General features: G+C 38.0%; 1 protein-coding gene across 1 annotated transcript in view; it reads right to left on the bottom strand.

Annotated features, from left to right (window-relative positions):
• Positions 1-14,017, bottom strand: part of LOC134311909 (adhesion G protein-coupled receptor A3-like) — a 48,555-nt gene that overhangs the window by 14,212 nt on the left and 20,326 nt on the right. Inside the window, exons 3-8 of the mRNA XM_062993558.1 lie at positions 10,999-11,070; positions 3,295-3,366; positions 2,726-2,797; positions 2,232-2,392; positions 1,460-1,673; positions 547-711 (exon numbers count right to left, since the gene is read on the bottom strand). Coding sequence (XP_062849628.1) covers positions 547-711; positions 1,460-1,673; positions 2,232-2,392; positions 2,726-2,797; positions 3,295-3,366; positions 10,999-11,070 — 756 coding nt within the window. The remainder of the gene's footprint in view (positions 1-546; positions 712-1,459; positions 1,674-2,231; positions 2,393-2,725; positions 2,798-3,294; positions 3,367-10,998; positions 11,071-14,017) is intronic.

Raw genomic sequence — 14,017 nt, 5'->3', positions numbered from 1 at the left:
ACGGCATGATTAACATTCATGATGAACAGTGATTAGCAGAAAAGTATTAGTTTTGCATGCTGTTGTACTCTACCTACTGTAAAAGACCAGTAGAGGGCAGCAGACATGCTCAACGAGCAGAAACTGAACACGTGTTTGTCTTTGTAAACAACTTTTGAACTTTTAGCCTCCAGCATGGTGAATAAGTAATTGCACCTTTTTAATTGCCTTTTTTAACTGCATTTGGTACACCAAAGTATTTTAAATCACTAAAGCACGATATTATTTAAAAGGAACTGGATAAGACATCACAATACAAATCATTTTATTTATCTGAGGAGTCATTCAACATCTGTATGACCCTTCTTCATTGTGTCATTAACTTGCAAAATGGTTTACTATCAAATTTTGTATCCACATCAATTCTTGTATAACATCAAGCTTCAGAATGCATAAAAGCCAGGCTTATTCAGTTGACCTATCATATTTAACTTTATAACACATGACTATGCAATACCGTTTGTTCTTCAGTGTTAAATGTATGCCATAGTGGTTTGCCATCCTCACCTGTACTCTCCTTTGTTGTTGGAGACCCTCTCAGGAGCACAGTATTTGGCGGAGTTCTCTAAAACTACGATGTGCACCGTGCGGGTGTTGTTGCCTCGGCTAGTACGCACCCGACACTCCCAGTCTCCAGTAAAGCCTGGCTGGATGTTGGAGATAGTCAGAGCACTGAGAAGAAAGAGAAAATGTTTAGTTACACAAGAACAGACTGTCTCCCTAGAATCTAAATCTGTAGCTTAGCTATAAATACATGACTTTCTCCTAAAGTGCTACAGTGACCTAGGGGTACACTACAGTACACTAAAATCATCATGTTCATTTGTGTTGTTAAGCCAAATTCTGACCATTCTATTTGCATGTCATATTCTTGGCAAATAGAATTAAAACCAAACACAGTTATCTGCTGTTGTAGCCCATCTGCCTCAAGGTTTGACTTAATGTGCCCTTTAAGATGCTGTGGTAAAGAATGGCCATTCTTATTACCATACCCTCTTAGCTTAAACCAGCCTAGCCTTTTTTCTCTGACCTCTTATTTAAAGGGGATCTGACTGCAGAGCTGCTGCTTAATAGATGATTTCTGTATCATTTTGTGAAAACCCTACAGACTGTTAGTTGTGTGTGTAAATTCTAGTAGATCAGCAGTTTCTGAGCCACACAAACCAGCAGTCTGGCAACAACAATGCACCGGTCAAAGTCATTTATGCTTTCAAACTACATGACACATCTGATTTTATTCACTGCATATAAGTGTTCCTAATAATGTGGCCGGTAAGTGTACACAAACACATTGAGTCATGTTTACTCATAATAAACTTCAAATCACAATTTTCAACAAAACAAGGTTGAAAAATAGACCACTAGCTTGAAGAGATGACCTCAGGCTTCTATATGACACAGCATCCCCACACTGCATTACCTGGCAATAAGTGAGCAGTTTTGCACCATGCTCTTTTCTATGTAGATCCCTTGGGTGGCATCAGGCTCTACCATCCTGCCATCCTGGTACCAGAGCACCTGCATGTCCTCGTCTACAAAAGAAGCCATACACTGGAAAGGCAGACTGTCTCCCTGAAAAACAATCTGATGCTGGGAAGGAGTCATCTGGAAAGAGGGAAGCTCCAGGGGTGCATCTGAAAAGAGATTAAACGTATGTTTTGTTTACCCACACCAACATCATTAACCATGAGCATAACCTGAGATCTAGGCTGCTGAGGAAAATTATGCTCTATGGCGATTAATTTTGTTTTTATTCATTTGTTATCCAAGACTTACAATGTGTATTTAAATATTTTTTTAATTTAATTGTGATTATTTAGCAATGTTTTTGTGTCTAAATACATATACCTGTATATCATATCATTGTCTGTGTAGGTGCCTGGCCGGTTGATAGCACAGCTAAGGTGGTGTGGTGTGCTAGAGCATTTAAACCACTGTGTCTGGATTTAAATATCACTGTATAATTTTTTATTTTACATGGAAACAGGAAACAGGAAACAGCCAGATACAAATGACAGTAATGCTATTTTAGCTGAACACATTTTGAATAAATAAATGTATGCAGAAAAGCTGAGCTGGCTAATAAATATTTAAAGTATGTGCAAATGTTACATTTTTACATCTTCATGCATACCTCTCCACCCAACGAGTGAAACAAGTGTTTAATAATATGTGTGTGGGTGTGTTCGTACCACAGGTGAGCTTTTCGGGTTTGAGGGAGTTTATGGGCTGGCCCTGTAGTGAGCGAGGGTAGGCGCAGTACGTGTCCCTCACTGATATCTCCTTCTCTTTGATCCAGCGTACCAACCATTGCAGGTTACAGTCACACAGTAGGTAAGGGCTCTGAAACTCTCTAATAAACAAACAGTGTGTTTAATCAATAGCAAGTGTCTGACAGTCTTACCACTTACATATATTCCTCCAAAAAAGCTATATTGTAAGACAGGACCTTAAAATCCTAATAAACAAACAATGGGTCGTTGCTGTGAGCTTATCTAAGCCATATCCAAAATGTTTGCTGATAACAGTTCATGAACTCAACATCTGCAATCAATAATCTATGAGGTTTGCAGTGTACAGAGGTAAATATGAAAAAGGTCATAATAAGCTATTACATAAAATTATATGATTACAGATTGTAAACACCGTCTATTTTGGTATTGTGGTGTATGTGTAGTTTACTTACAGTGTTTTTAAAGAGACAAGGCTGTCAAATGTCCTTGGAGACAATGATGAAAACATGTTTCCTGAAAGGTTGCTGAAATAAGAGAACAGCCAAATCAGGATCGCTAAGTTCAAGGTGCCAGCAGCTCTTATGTTAAGATGGTTTAATCACAGTTTAAAATAGAGGCACTGATTATAATAATGCTGTAACAATCATTGCACACAATTATTAGATAAGAAACCACTTCGTTTACATAAGGAAATAAGCAATCTGCTTTCTGCCTGTAAGGACCTGTAGTAAAGCAGTTTAGTTTTTTCATTAAAATAAATATAACCCCCTTTTCAATCTAGTACTGTTCACTTATAATTCAACTACTTTACTGCTCAAGCTGTGCTGATACAATTTAGTTTCATTCTACACAGGGTTGCCGTATGGGGATTGGGGGGTCTGGTGGCCTGTGGCTGACGGGGCCCTAAAAGATAATAAGGTAAGATAACCTAAACATTAGGTATTTTTAATTTAATCATTACACTTCATATCATCTTTAGAATATTTTATTTAAAACTAAGTTGTTCATACATCATACTCACAGTTTGACCAAATTTGTCAGGCCTTTGAATATATCCACATTGAGGCAGCCAATACGATTGTTGGACAAGTCTCTGAAAAAAAGAGAGCAAACAGATTACAATTATTACACAGATGTATACACACCCAGTAATAACCTCATCATTCTCTAAATTAAATTTGACAACTGGGAGTTTCTTAAAGAACACCCCAACGCTGAACAATTTTAATCCACACACAAAACATCTCAAACTTCAGGAAACAAACCAAATCTTAAAAGTGATCTGGTGCACTTTTGTACTTTGTTGCAGCCATGTACTTAGAACCAATACCTAAAATACATCCTGCACAGATGTTACTTCCACCAGTATATCTTCTAATGTTACATTTCATTTGGTGATTTTTACTCATGTCGACTTGAGTAATAAAGATTTTCTGGCTGTGTCCCAAACTGCATCCTCAGCGCAACATGAAGTGGAACTTAATAATTTAAGGTGTCTTTCTTTATATACTATTTAGTACAGTATTGTTTTAATGCTGTAGGTTTCAGTTTTGCCTTTAGGAGGCAATAACTGACTTCTACAATTAAAACTTTTCCACACACCAGCAAGTTTGGGTCTTAATCTTGTCAAAGTACAGCCCTACAAATCTACCCATGATCAAATCAAAACCTCCAAGTACCACATGAATGAACCAAACAACACCAAACAAGTACCACTCAAATATACAACATTTCTGACTTATAAATATGAATGTAGTAACATATTAAAAACAAAGTCAAGGTGTTACACAAGTAGCAGTAGCGATGGCCAAAAAGCTTAATAAAATTTTTTGTATGAAAATGGGAGAAAAAAAGCTACAAACACTATAAACATTCCTGTCTGTACAATTATATTAATGATTGTCCAGTGTAAAGTAAAGGAACCACAGATAATTAGTGTTGGACAGTGGCGCTACACAAGATGTCACAACATGCTGTCAAACTACTAATAAGGAAGCCCTCAGCCACAATATAAACATTTTTGCACATGTTGTAGGGCTTGGATAAGTCTAGGTAGACTAGAGATTGGGAAACTGTATGACATATGACTGAACACCACCATCTGTACAGCCTATGCAATAATCTTGAGCTACCAGTTAGTAATTTTACCTAATGTCAATAATTACTTTCAAATTCAGTGCACACAGCAAATCTGCAGTACTTCAAGGGGGTGATTCATGCAACACCAGTTTGACAGTTCATGTTTTGGGCTTAGCTCAATAAAAAAAATCAACAGCTACCTGATTTTGTAATTTAACTAGTCTGCTCTTGCTATATGTTTTTGTAATGCAGAGACTTGTTCCAAAAGCTTTATCTTAATTAAAACTGTAACCTTAGTCAATCAGTACAGTTAAATAAAGGGAAAATGCAAACTTCAAACAAAAATGAGGGGAGTCTTAATTTTGCCTTAAGCTTTTTAGTGCAGTTATAACTGTCAAGATTTGACAGTTTAGGTTTAAATACAGTATTGCTAAAAACAAATGCTCAAACAAGAACAAGATTTAAAATAGTAACATTGCTGCTCCAGTGATCATACAGATCTAATGGTGCTGTTTCTGTCTGGACAGCACCAATAAGTTGGCAAGTTGTGAAACCACAAAATCTGTGTGTTATGGCAATGTTTTAAATAAAAGAAATATCTATAAATCGTCCAAGACATCTCCTATTGAAGAACACTGAAATCTGGCAACCCTGAATCATTTGGGTTCAAAAAAGCTTTTGTAAAAACTAATAGGCTAAACAACAGGTTAAAAATGCACATGACTACATAATTGCTTAATCTGTTATTCATTAATTCTCTTACATTTAACTGATTTTGTATTATGTAAATATTAACACATTGAAATTGTGATGCCTGCAACACAATTCCAGAACGTTGGGACAGAGATGAGTTTAGTGGTGTTTCATCACCTTTTGTATTATTAAGACTTTTTTAATGGTTTGGTAACTGAGGACACTAATAATAGACTGCAGCTGCTCAACAGTCTGTGGTTGTCTGATTATCTGGTTGTGGTTGTCTCTTTATGCTGCACCAAACACTTTCAATAAAAGACAGATCATACAGACAGAGCTTGTAATGAACACATTTGGAGAAAACGGGCATATATTAGAAGTTTCATAACTGTTGGTACTGACTTGAGTCTGACAGTACTACAGCCTTAGTACAGAAAGTATATAATGCATGTTACACATATCACAAAGCATTCTTTTATCTAGCAGGGACAAGTTAAACATGTGGAATGGGATGAGGCTCGGTGCTGAGCTCCTCTAGTTAACATGACATGCTGGCATTAGCGCTGATTTACTACACCCTCTAGACAGTGGCTTCAGCTCAAAGAGAGCCGCCAATATCACACCGCTGCTTCAGTTGACGGGTGCCTGTTGACTTTGAGAACAGAAGCTAGTACATTCCAACAACCTTTCATCAACTGCAGTCTTGGACCAACGTAAGTCATCCATGTAAAAAAGCACATTCGGCATAAAAAGTGTGCCAAATTAGGTATGAGCACCAGAATAAAACACTGTAGCAACCCGTAAACACAGGAGCATCTAAAAGAAAAAAAATCTACAAGACATTCATGAACATGTTATCTCAGGTACTTGATAACCACAAAAAGCACCAAAACAGGACTTCAAAACAGAGGATTACTAAACCATTATTTGCATATTATAACTCCATCATTACACATTGTACTTGGCTGGTTTTGTGCATTATTTCTTCTGCCCACTAAAACCATGTTTAATTCCGCTTTAAATAAGGCTAAATAATAAAGCTGTGCACAGCTGGATTTGGGCAGTTTATCCTATTCCTCTCAAACCCCATCAGACTGAATGGTGAACATCTGTGAACTTCTGTCTTCAGGTCTTTTCTTAGAGGTTCAATCAGGTTGAAGTCTGAGCTTTGTTTGGGTGGCTCAAGGACATTCAGAGACCTGCTCCGAGGCCACTTCAGAGTTTGCCTGTGCTAGGCTGGCAACTTTAGGATGCTTCAAGGTTGTGCCAAGCTTCTTCCATTTCAAAAAAGACGAGGCCACTATGGAACCCAGACCACCTAAAGACTTAGATATTTTTTTTCTTTACCAATGATCATGGAGATCCACAGATGGTTTTTGTCCTGACAATAGACAGTAAATTGCAGGCCCTTGTAGACACAGGTGTATGTCTTTCCAAACTATATCCAATCTATTCTAGACTAGTTCTAGACCATTTTTTAAGAATAAATAAAGCAAACAGGATGAACCTGACCACAGTTTAGAGATACAACAAAGGAGCTACATTGTGAATAACATTTCTAATTATTTCAAAAAATATTATCACTGTTTCACAGCACTTTAAAAATGCTGTACCTCAGAGGGTAGTTAGTAGATGGCAACATGAGCAGTTTGTTTGATTATTCACTGAGTGGTCTCCCACAACCCATCTCCCCTTGGAATTTCCCTTTCACCTGTTAAATATCAGAGTGTTAGACCAGGTCCATGAGGATCTTTGCATCTAAAAACCTGAGCCTGAACAAACTGTTCTTCTCTTTTATAGAAAGTAGAGTAAATTATCAGAAGACATTGTGCTGACAGCAGCTCTGGAGCCCAGACCATTTCATCACTTGTTCATTTTCAACCTCTTGAATCACGGTTGCCATACTATCCTTTTCAATCATCAGTGATGTCTTTCAAGCACTCTTTCTCCTAAATCAGTCTTTTCATTACGGTTTCATCCTCATTCTTTATTCCTCTCTCACGTTTCCTTCATCTCTTTAATCTTTTCATCTCTCCTCGATATTGCGCTTTTAAACTCTACGTCTATTCCCGGTGCCCCCAGGCCAGTAGCTTGTCTCGAACTGCAGCGGGGGAAATGCAGTTAGGTGTTTTTTAGGCAAAGCAGCAGATGGGAAATAATGAAGCCTGGGCTGAGAAGAGTTTAATCACAGGGACTCTTTTGTTGACAGACTCCTGTGCTGAGCGGATTCATCCAGCAAGTGTGTTTTTCACATTCCCTGTGTGAAATAGCTTTCCACCTTTTTAAAAATTCAAACAGCCTCAACAGTGCATTATTTTCTTCATGATTAGTATTGATTACTAATAATCCGCTGACTAATCGGACATAATTAGGCCTGTGAGTCTACACATAGACATCGATATCTTTACTCCAAACTGACTGTTTTGCATTTATTATTGCAACTTGCTGGAGGGCTTGTGCCTGCGCCAGTTGAAAATGAATATTATAAGGTTACATGTCTATAATACGCATGCAAGCAATAAAACAATACATTGGAAAGTTTACAACCTACAAACACAGCTTAGCACATTCTGTAACTAAACTGTGCAAAATTAGGTATGCAGACCAGAAGGAAACACTGTAGCAACCCATAAAAGAAAAAAATCTACAAGACATTCTTGAACTTGTCACAAAAAACACCAAAACAGAACTTCAAAAAAAGTGGGATTCAAACTAAAAATTGCACCTAATTACATATTCTACTTGGTTTGCTTAAGTTGGTTTTGTGTGTCATTTATTCTGCCTCCTAAAACCATGTTTAATGCCTTTAATTTAAGCTGAATAATAAAGCTTTGCACAAGTGGATTTGGGCAGTTTATCACATTCCTCTCAAGTGAGCATCTTTGAGCTTCCATCTTTAGATCTTTCCACAGTTGTTCAATGGGGTTGAAGTTTGAGCTTTGTTTGGGTGGCTCAAGGACATTCAGAGACTTGTCCTGAGGCCACTTCAGAAACACAGCTTAGCACATTCTGTTAAAAAAAAACTAAACTGGCAACCTCAGATGAAAGAAAATGCTACACATACTTTGCATTCATTTCTTCCACCTCCTCAAAAGTGAGCTGATACTTTTTTCTCAAAATCTTTTATCTCTGTTGTAAATTCTTCATTTTTATTGAACATTAAAAAACGCTTTACATTCCTCTGTTTACACAGACAAGGAATTCTTTATACTGTCGAGAAATGCAGCATACTAGCTTTCTCTGTGTGTACAAAAGTGCACAAGTGCAGAGGGAAGAGTTAGAGTTTTCTGGGAGGGGATGTGTAATTAAACTTGGTGTCTTGAGACAACTTTATGTGAAAGCTATAGTATTCTTGACAAATTCCTATTAAGTGCCTAAGAAGTGTCTCTGACGAGGCAAGCCATACTAGCAAACAGTAGGAATTACCAAATACAACAGGGTTGCCAGATTTCAATAGAAAAAAACACAGTTGGTGTTTGTAGCAAACAGACCTGCCAAGTCTCCCGGAAGTTCCGGGAGTCTCCCGCATATACATAGCAACTCCCTGATGCCCGCAAGTCAAATAAAATCTCCCGGAATCTAGAACGAGCGGCCAAGAGCACACGCACACACACGCAGGCGACACAGACTTTTTTCCCCATCGCATATTAAATCCGTTATCTGATATACAATCTAGCGCACTGTGTAGGAAACATAAATCAATTGTCTAATATACTGTCTAGTACACCAAGTAGAGAACATAAATTTATATCTAAAATACTATCTAGTGCACTATGTAGGGCAGGGGTTTTCAACCTGTGGGGCGCGTCTGGGGGGGCACGAGTGCCTGACCGGGGGGCGTGGCATTACGAGATTTTTTTACTTCTAAAACTAAAGCAATTCATTTTTCACCCACGGGAGACATATTTTATTACTCTAACTGACCACGCTCACACGCACGTTTAATGTTATTCAGTTCCGTCTGAAAAAAACCTTCAAAATAGAGCTATCAGCGAAGATAACCGGTGACAAAAGCAACGACTGCTGTTATAGGACGTGTGTGTGTCTTTAAGAGACGCTCTGTTTACATCGATTATAAGTGACTCAGGAGTCAATTCATTTTAAGCACAGCGTAAGTTTCTTTTCTCAGTCATCTCACCGTGTTTACTGTTGTAATGAATGTTGCGGTTGTAAATAAACACCAACTACTACAGAACATTTTGTGTGACTCGCTTACCTTAAAAAGCTCAGGCTTAATTATACTGAGTATTACCACAGAGTCAGAGTCGTTCTGCCTGTGGAGCTAAACGTTTTCTGTCAGTCAGAGCAGATGATCCCGAACTAACCCACTTAGTAATTGATGAACTTTTGTCTATGCTTGACTGTGATGCAACGTTTTCTGCTCTCATCTACATCAAAAAGCAAGAACCGCTTATGATTTACCAAAGTGAACCACGAATTTATATAATGTGCTGATAGAATCAGCTCAGATGGGGTCAGACTGTTTTATCTTTTTAAAGTAATATTTTCAATCAGCAAAATTGCATCACAACATTAATTAGGTTATTTTAGCTTGTCAGAAGCTTTCTCAATGATTTCTGTGCAGTGGTTGACGAAGGGGAAGGGGCGTGGCGAGAGTTTGCGGTTGGCACACGAAGGGGGGCGCATGTCCAAAAAGGTTGAAAACCCCTGATGTAGGGAACATAAATCAATTGTCTAATATACTGTCTAACGCACTAAGTAGAGAACATAAATCAATGATCGAATATACAATCTAGTGCACTATGTAGGGAACATAATTAATTATGTAATACACTATCTGGTGCACTATGTAAGGAACACAAATCAACATCCAGTTATACTTTCTAGTGCACTATGTAGTGAACATGAATGCGTTATCTAATACATTATCTAGTGCACTATGTAGGGAACATAAATCCATGATCTTATATACAATCTAATGCACTGTGTAGGGAACATAAACCAATTGTCTAATTCACTATCTAGTGCACTATGTAGGGAACATAAATTCATATCTAAAATACTATCTAGTGCACTATGTGGGACAGTGGTAGCCTAGTGGGTCGAGCTTTCGGCTATCAACGGGAAGATTGGTGGTTCAAATCCAGGCTCTGCTATGCATCCACTGTTGGGTCCTTGAGCAAGACCCTTAACCCTGTCTGCTCCAGGGGCGCCGTAAGATGGCTGACCCTGTGTTCTGACCCCAGCTTCCAAACAAGCTGGGATATGTGAAGAAAAGAATTTCATTGTACTGTACACCTGTATATGTATATATGACAAATGAAGTATATCTATATCTATGTAGGGAACATAAATCCATGATCTGATATACAATCTAGTGCACTGTGTAGGGAACATAAACCAATTGTGTAATTCACTATCTAGTGCACTACGTAGGGAACATAAATTCATATCTAAAATACTATCTAGTGCACTATGTAGGGAACATAAACCAATTGTCTAATTCACTATCTAGTGCACTACGTAGGGAACATAAATTCATATCTAAAATACTATCTAGTGCACTATGTAGGGAACATAAATCCGTGATCTGATATACAATTTAGTGCACTATGTAGGGAACCTAAATCCGTTAACCATTACGCTACCTAAAGCATTATGTAAGAAACATAAGTCTATTATCTAGTACACTATCTAGTGCACTAAGTAAGGAACATACATTCTTTTCTAATATACGTACAATCTTGTGCACTAAGTAAGGAACATAAATTATTTTCTAATATACAATCTAGTGCACTATGTAGGGAACATAAATCTATTATCTATTATCACACTATCTGGGGGCTTGGGGGGTCGGGGTCCGGGGGTACCTCCCTGAAATGAGTTTTTGCAACTTGGGATGTCTGAGCAAATCAGTTTAAGAATGCCAAGATTCAACCAAGTGTTGCATTTATAACAACATACAGAACACAAAGATGTAAAAATGACTTACAATTTTTTGAGAGCTCCAAGTCCCAGAAAGGCTCCAGGCTCGATGCGTGAGATAATGTTATTCCGTATGTCCCTAAAAAAAGGGCAGACAAAATACACTGAGCATTTCCATGCAAACTGACATCTCTACACATTCAGACAATTACAATAAAAGTCAACATTTTACATTCAACTGAGAGACACGTCAATGCAGTCTTCAACTGCAGATTTATTCGTCCCATCACAAAAATAGCAGTTGCAGAAAAGACAATAGGGGAAATAGTTCTGTTTTTTCATGCAATGGCATCTGAGGGATCAAAGGTCAAACACATTCAACAGTGATTTTCAGTCTTGAACTACACAGATTTCTTTGAATCTTTTCCTAATACTATGTACGGTAGATGGTGAAGGACATAAACTGCTTGCAATCTTGCATTGAGAAGTGCTCTTTTTAGAACTAGACTGACAATTTTCTCACACATTTCAGTGAGCCCATTACTTACTCCAGTTCTCTATAATCCAATCATTGTAGTCTGAAGTAAACCTCAGCCTGGCTCTTTGTTGCAGCTCACTGGCATTTGAAAGTCTAATTTAACATACTGCTTAGTAGTGCCCAAGTATCCTTTATAAGATACACAGAACAGTAGCACTTTTAACAATCCTAAAAAGTACTATTGAATTCTATTGAATAAAACATACAAATATAAGAATTATGCGTAATGTTATTGTCTTTATCAATCATTTCCCTGTAATGATTACATTTCATTTTATTATATTTAAAAACCAGCCTTGGTTCACATGTATGGATGCTAGTATTCTAGTATTTTAGGCTAATAATTTAGAGTTCATTTGCTTTTAAAAAGTAAACACACAAGACTGTGATGAGTTATGCCATGACCTCCAAGGTCAGCACATAAAAAAATGACTCTCTCCATCTTTTAGAGTTCAAAAAGCAGAGTGAACAATGTTACAGACGACACCTGCACCAGCCAGCCAACAGCCAATCCTCTTCAAAAGCCCAACACAGCCCAGCGTCTCTATAGCTCAAAGGCCCGGAGCTTTTTGAAGTGCTTTAGTTGTGGTTTGAATAGAAGGTAGAGTGATGTACAGGGAGGCCGGGCTGGTTCACCTGAATGGTTTTGATGTAGTGGGGAACATGATGAAGGAAGAGATGAGCACAATGTGGACAGATGAGGAATTTGCTCCACTTCCCTGCTTTCACAAAATAAAAAGACTCTAAATAAAAAGCTCTGCAAATAGTGAGACGACAGTACAACCAAATAAAGTGGATCCTCCTTTTATACCCAGTAATGCCGGTTACCAAATTACTTGTTTACTCTGAAATACTCTAAAAAAATTGGTTTACATCATATCATGTCAAGTTGACCAAAACATTAAAGTTGGACTTAAATACAGTTAAATAAAGGTTCAAGAGAATTAACAAATCCCAGATTTGTATAGCTTGACATGACAATGTATTAAAAGAACAGGTTTCCCATACATCCTTATGGGGAAAAAATACCTTAAATCTCAAAGCCTTTAAAACTCAACACCACTCCCAGAACCAAATTATGCTGAGTTTGAAGATACTACTGTATTATATAACTGATAATATGGGGAGTATTACATAGGTGGAAGTTCAGACTGGTGGAATAATATGGCTTGGCATGCTCTCCAACAGCCTTTACGCTGCAGCTGGGTGACTTTATGCCACTTCTGGGGTTAAATTTAAACCACTTGGCTTTGTTTGATAGCTTTTGATAATCCATCTACCTCTTGATCACATTTCAAAGGTTTTTGATAGGGCTCTGGACTGGAGTTTGGGCTGGGTTCTTATCTGGTCGTCCTTTATTGACACCTTGATATAACTGACTATTTAGTAAGTGTGGACCAGATAACTTAATGTAGAATGAATAACGCAGTATGATAGAATAAAAATAGTGAGACTACAAGTAAAGAACTCTATCCAGAAACCACCCTGCTAGTGCTATTTCCTGCTCCAAATAAAATTACCAGAGCTGTTAAAGGCAAATTGGTCCACGACTCCTTGTGGTAACACGTTCCACATTTTTAACCCAGGAGAGCAAAGTATGTGGACTACTTGGCAGTTGGTATATCGGAGCTGCTAAAATGAATAACCGGAGAGACAGTTCTTATTTCACATATGGAAAGTTTATCTTTATCTTGCTTTTAGCAGACCAATCATGAGGCTTTCTCAAATTCTCCACCAGTGCTGAGAGAAGCTCATGGTCCCTCTAGAGCAGAAAGATAAACAAAGTTCTCAGTGGCTGTGTTTACCAAGCTTCTTTTCTCATGTACTACAAAAATAAGCTTCTGGCCCAAACCACACCGGGAGCCAAAAACCAAAGAAAAAAACGATTTGCTGTAATAAAAGCACTTTTCTATCCTAGGAAAAACCCAAATTTAAAATTAATTAAAAGGAAATGAGATACTAATCATGCATTTTGAGAAAACGTCATGCATACTGATGCATGCGTTGATGCATGCATTGATTAAAATGCTACAGAATAAACGTTACTCAGAAATGTAACTTCACTTATGTTTTGTCGTTGTCATCAACCGCTTTAGCCTGGTCAGGGACATAGCATACCTGGTTCGATCAGGAAACACTGGGCGCAAGGCATGAATACCCTGGACAGGGCGTCAATCCATTCCCCCTTTAGCCAAAAACAATCACGTCTGTGTAGACAACCGTTCGGCCAATAGCACCGCTAAGATTTTAACTCTGATTTCAGTGCTGGTGGGCTAGCATAATAGACCTTTAGGCCAGCTGAGTACCTATTTAATTGATAATATCAAGTTTGAATAATGGTTAGCATTAGAGCTGGGCAATCTTTCTATTTATTTATGCATTTTCTTCCATTTATCTCCTGATTTAGTATAGTCAATCTGTCTTCTGCTGCTGGTATATTTCCTGCTCATGCCTCCACCGACCCGTACGCAGTTCTTAGGCACAGGCGCCTATATCTGCTAATCAGAGTCCTTACACAGCGTTTGAAGACCCCACCCATATAGTCCGG

This window comes from Trichomycterus rosablanca, chromosome 4, assembly GCF_030014385.1.
Source record: "Trichomycterus rosablanca isolate fTriRos1 chromosome 4, fTriRos1.hap1, whole genome shotgun sequence".
Classification (NCBI taxonomy): Eukaryota; Metazoa; Chordata; class Actinopteri; order Siluriformes; family Trichomycteridae; genus Trichomycterus; species Trichomycterus rosablanca.
This window is presented reverse-complemented; position numbering and strand designations above follow the sequence as displayed.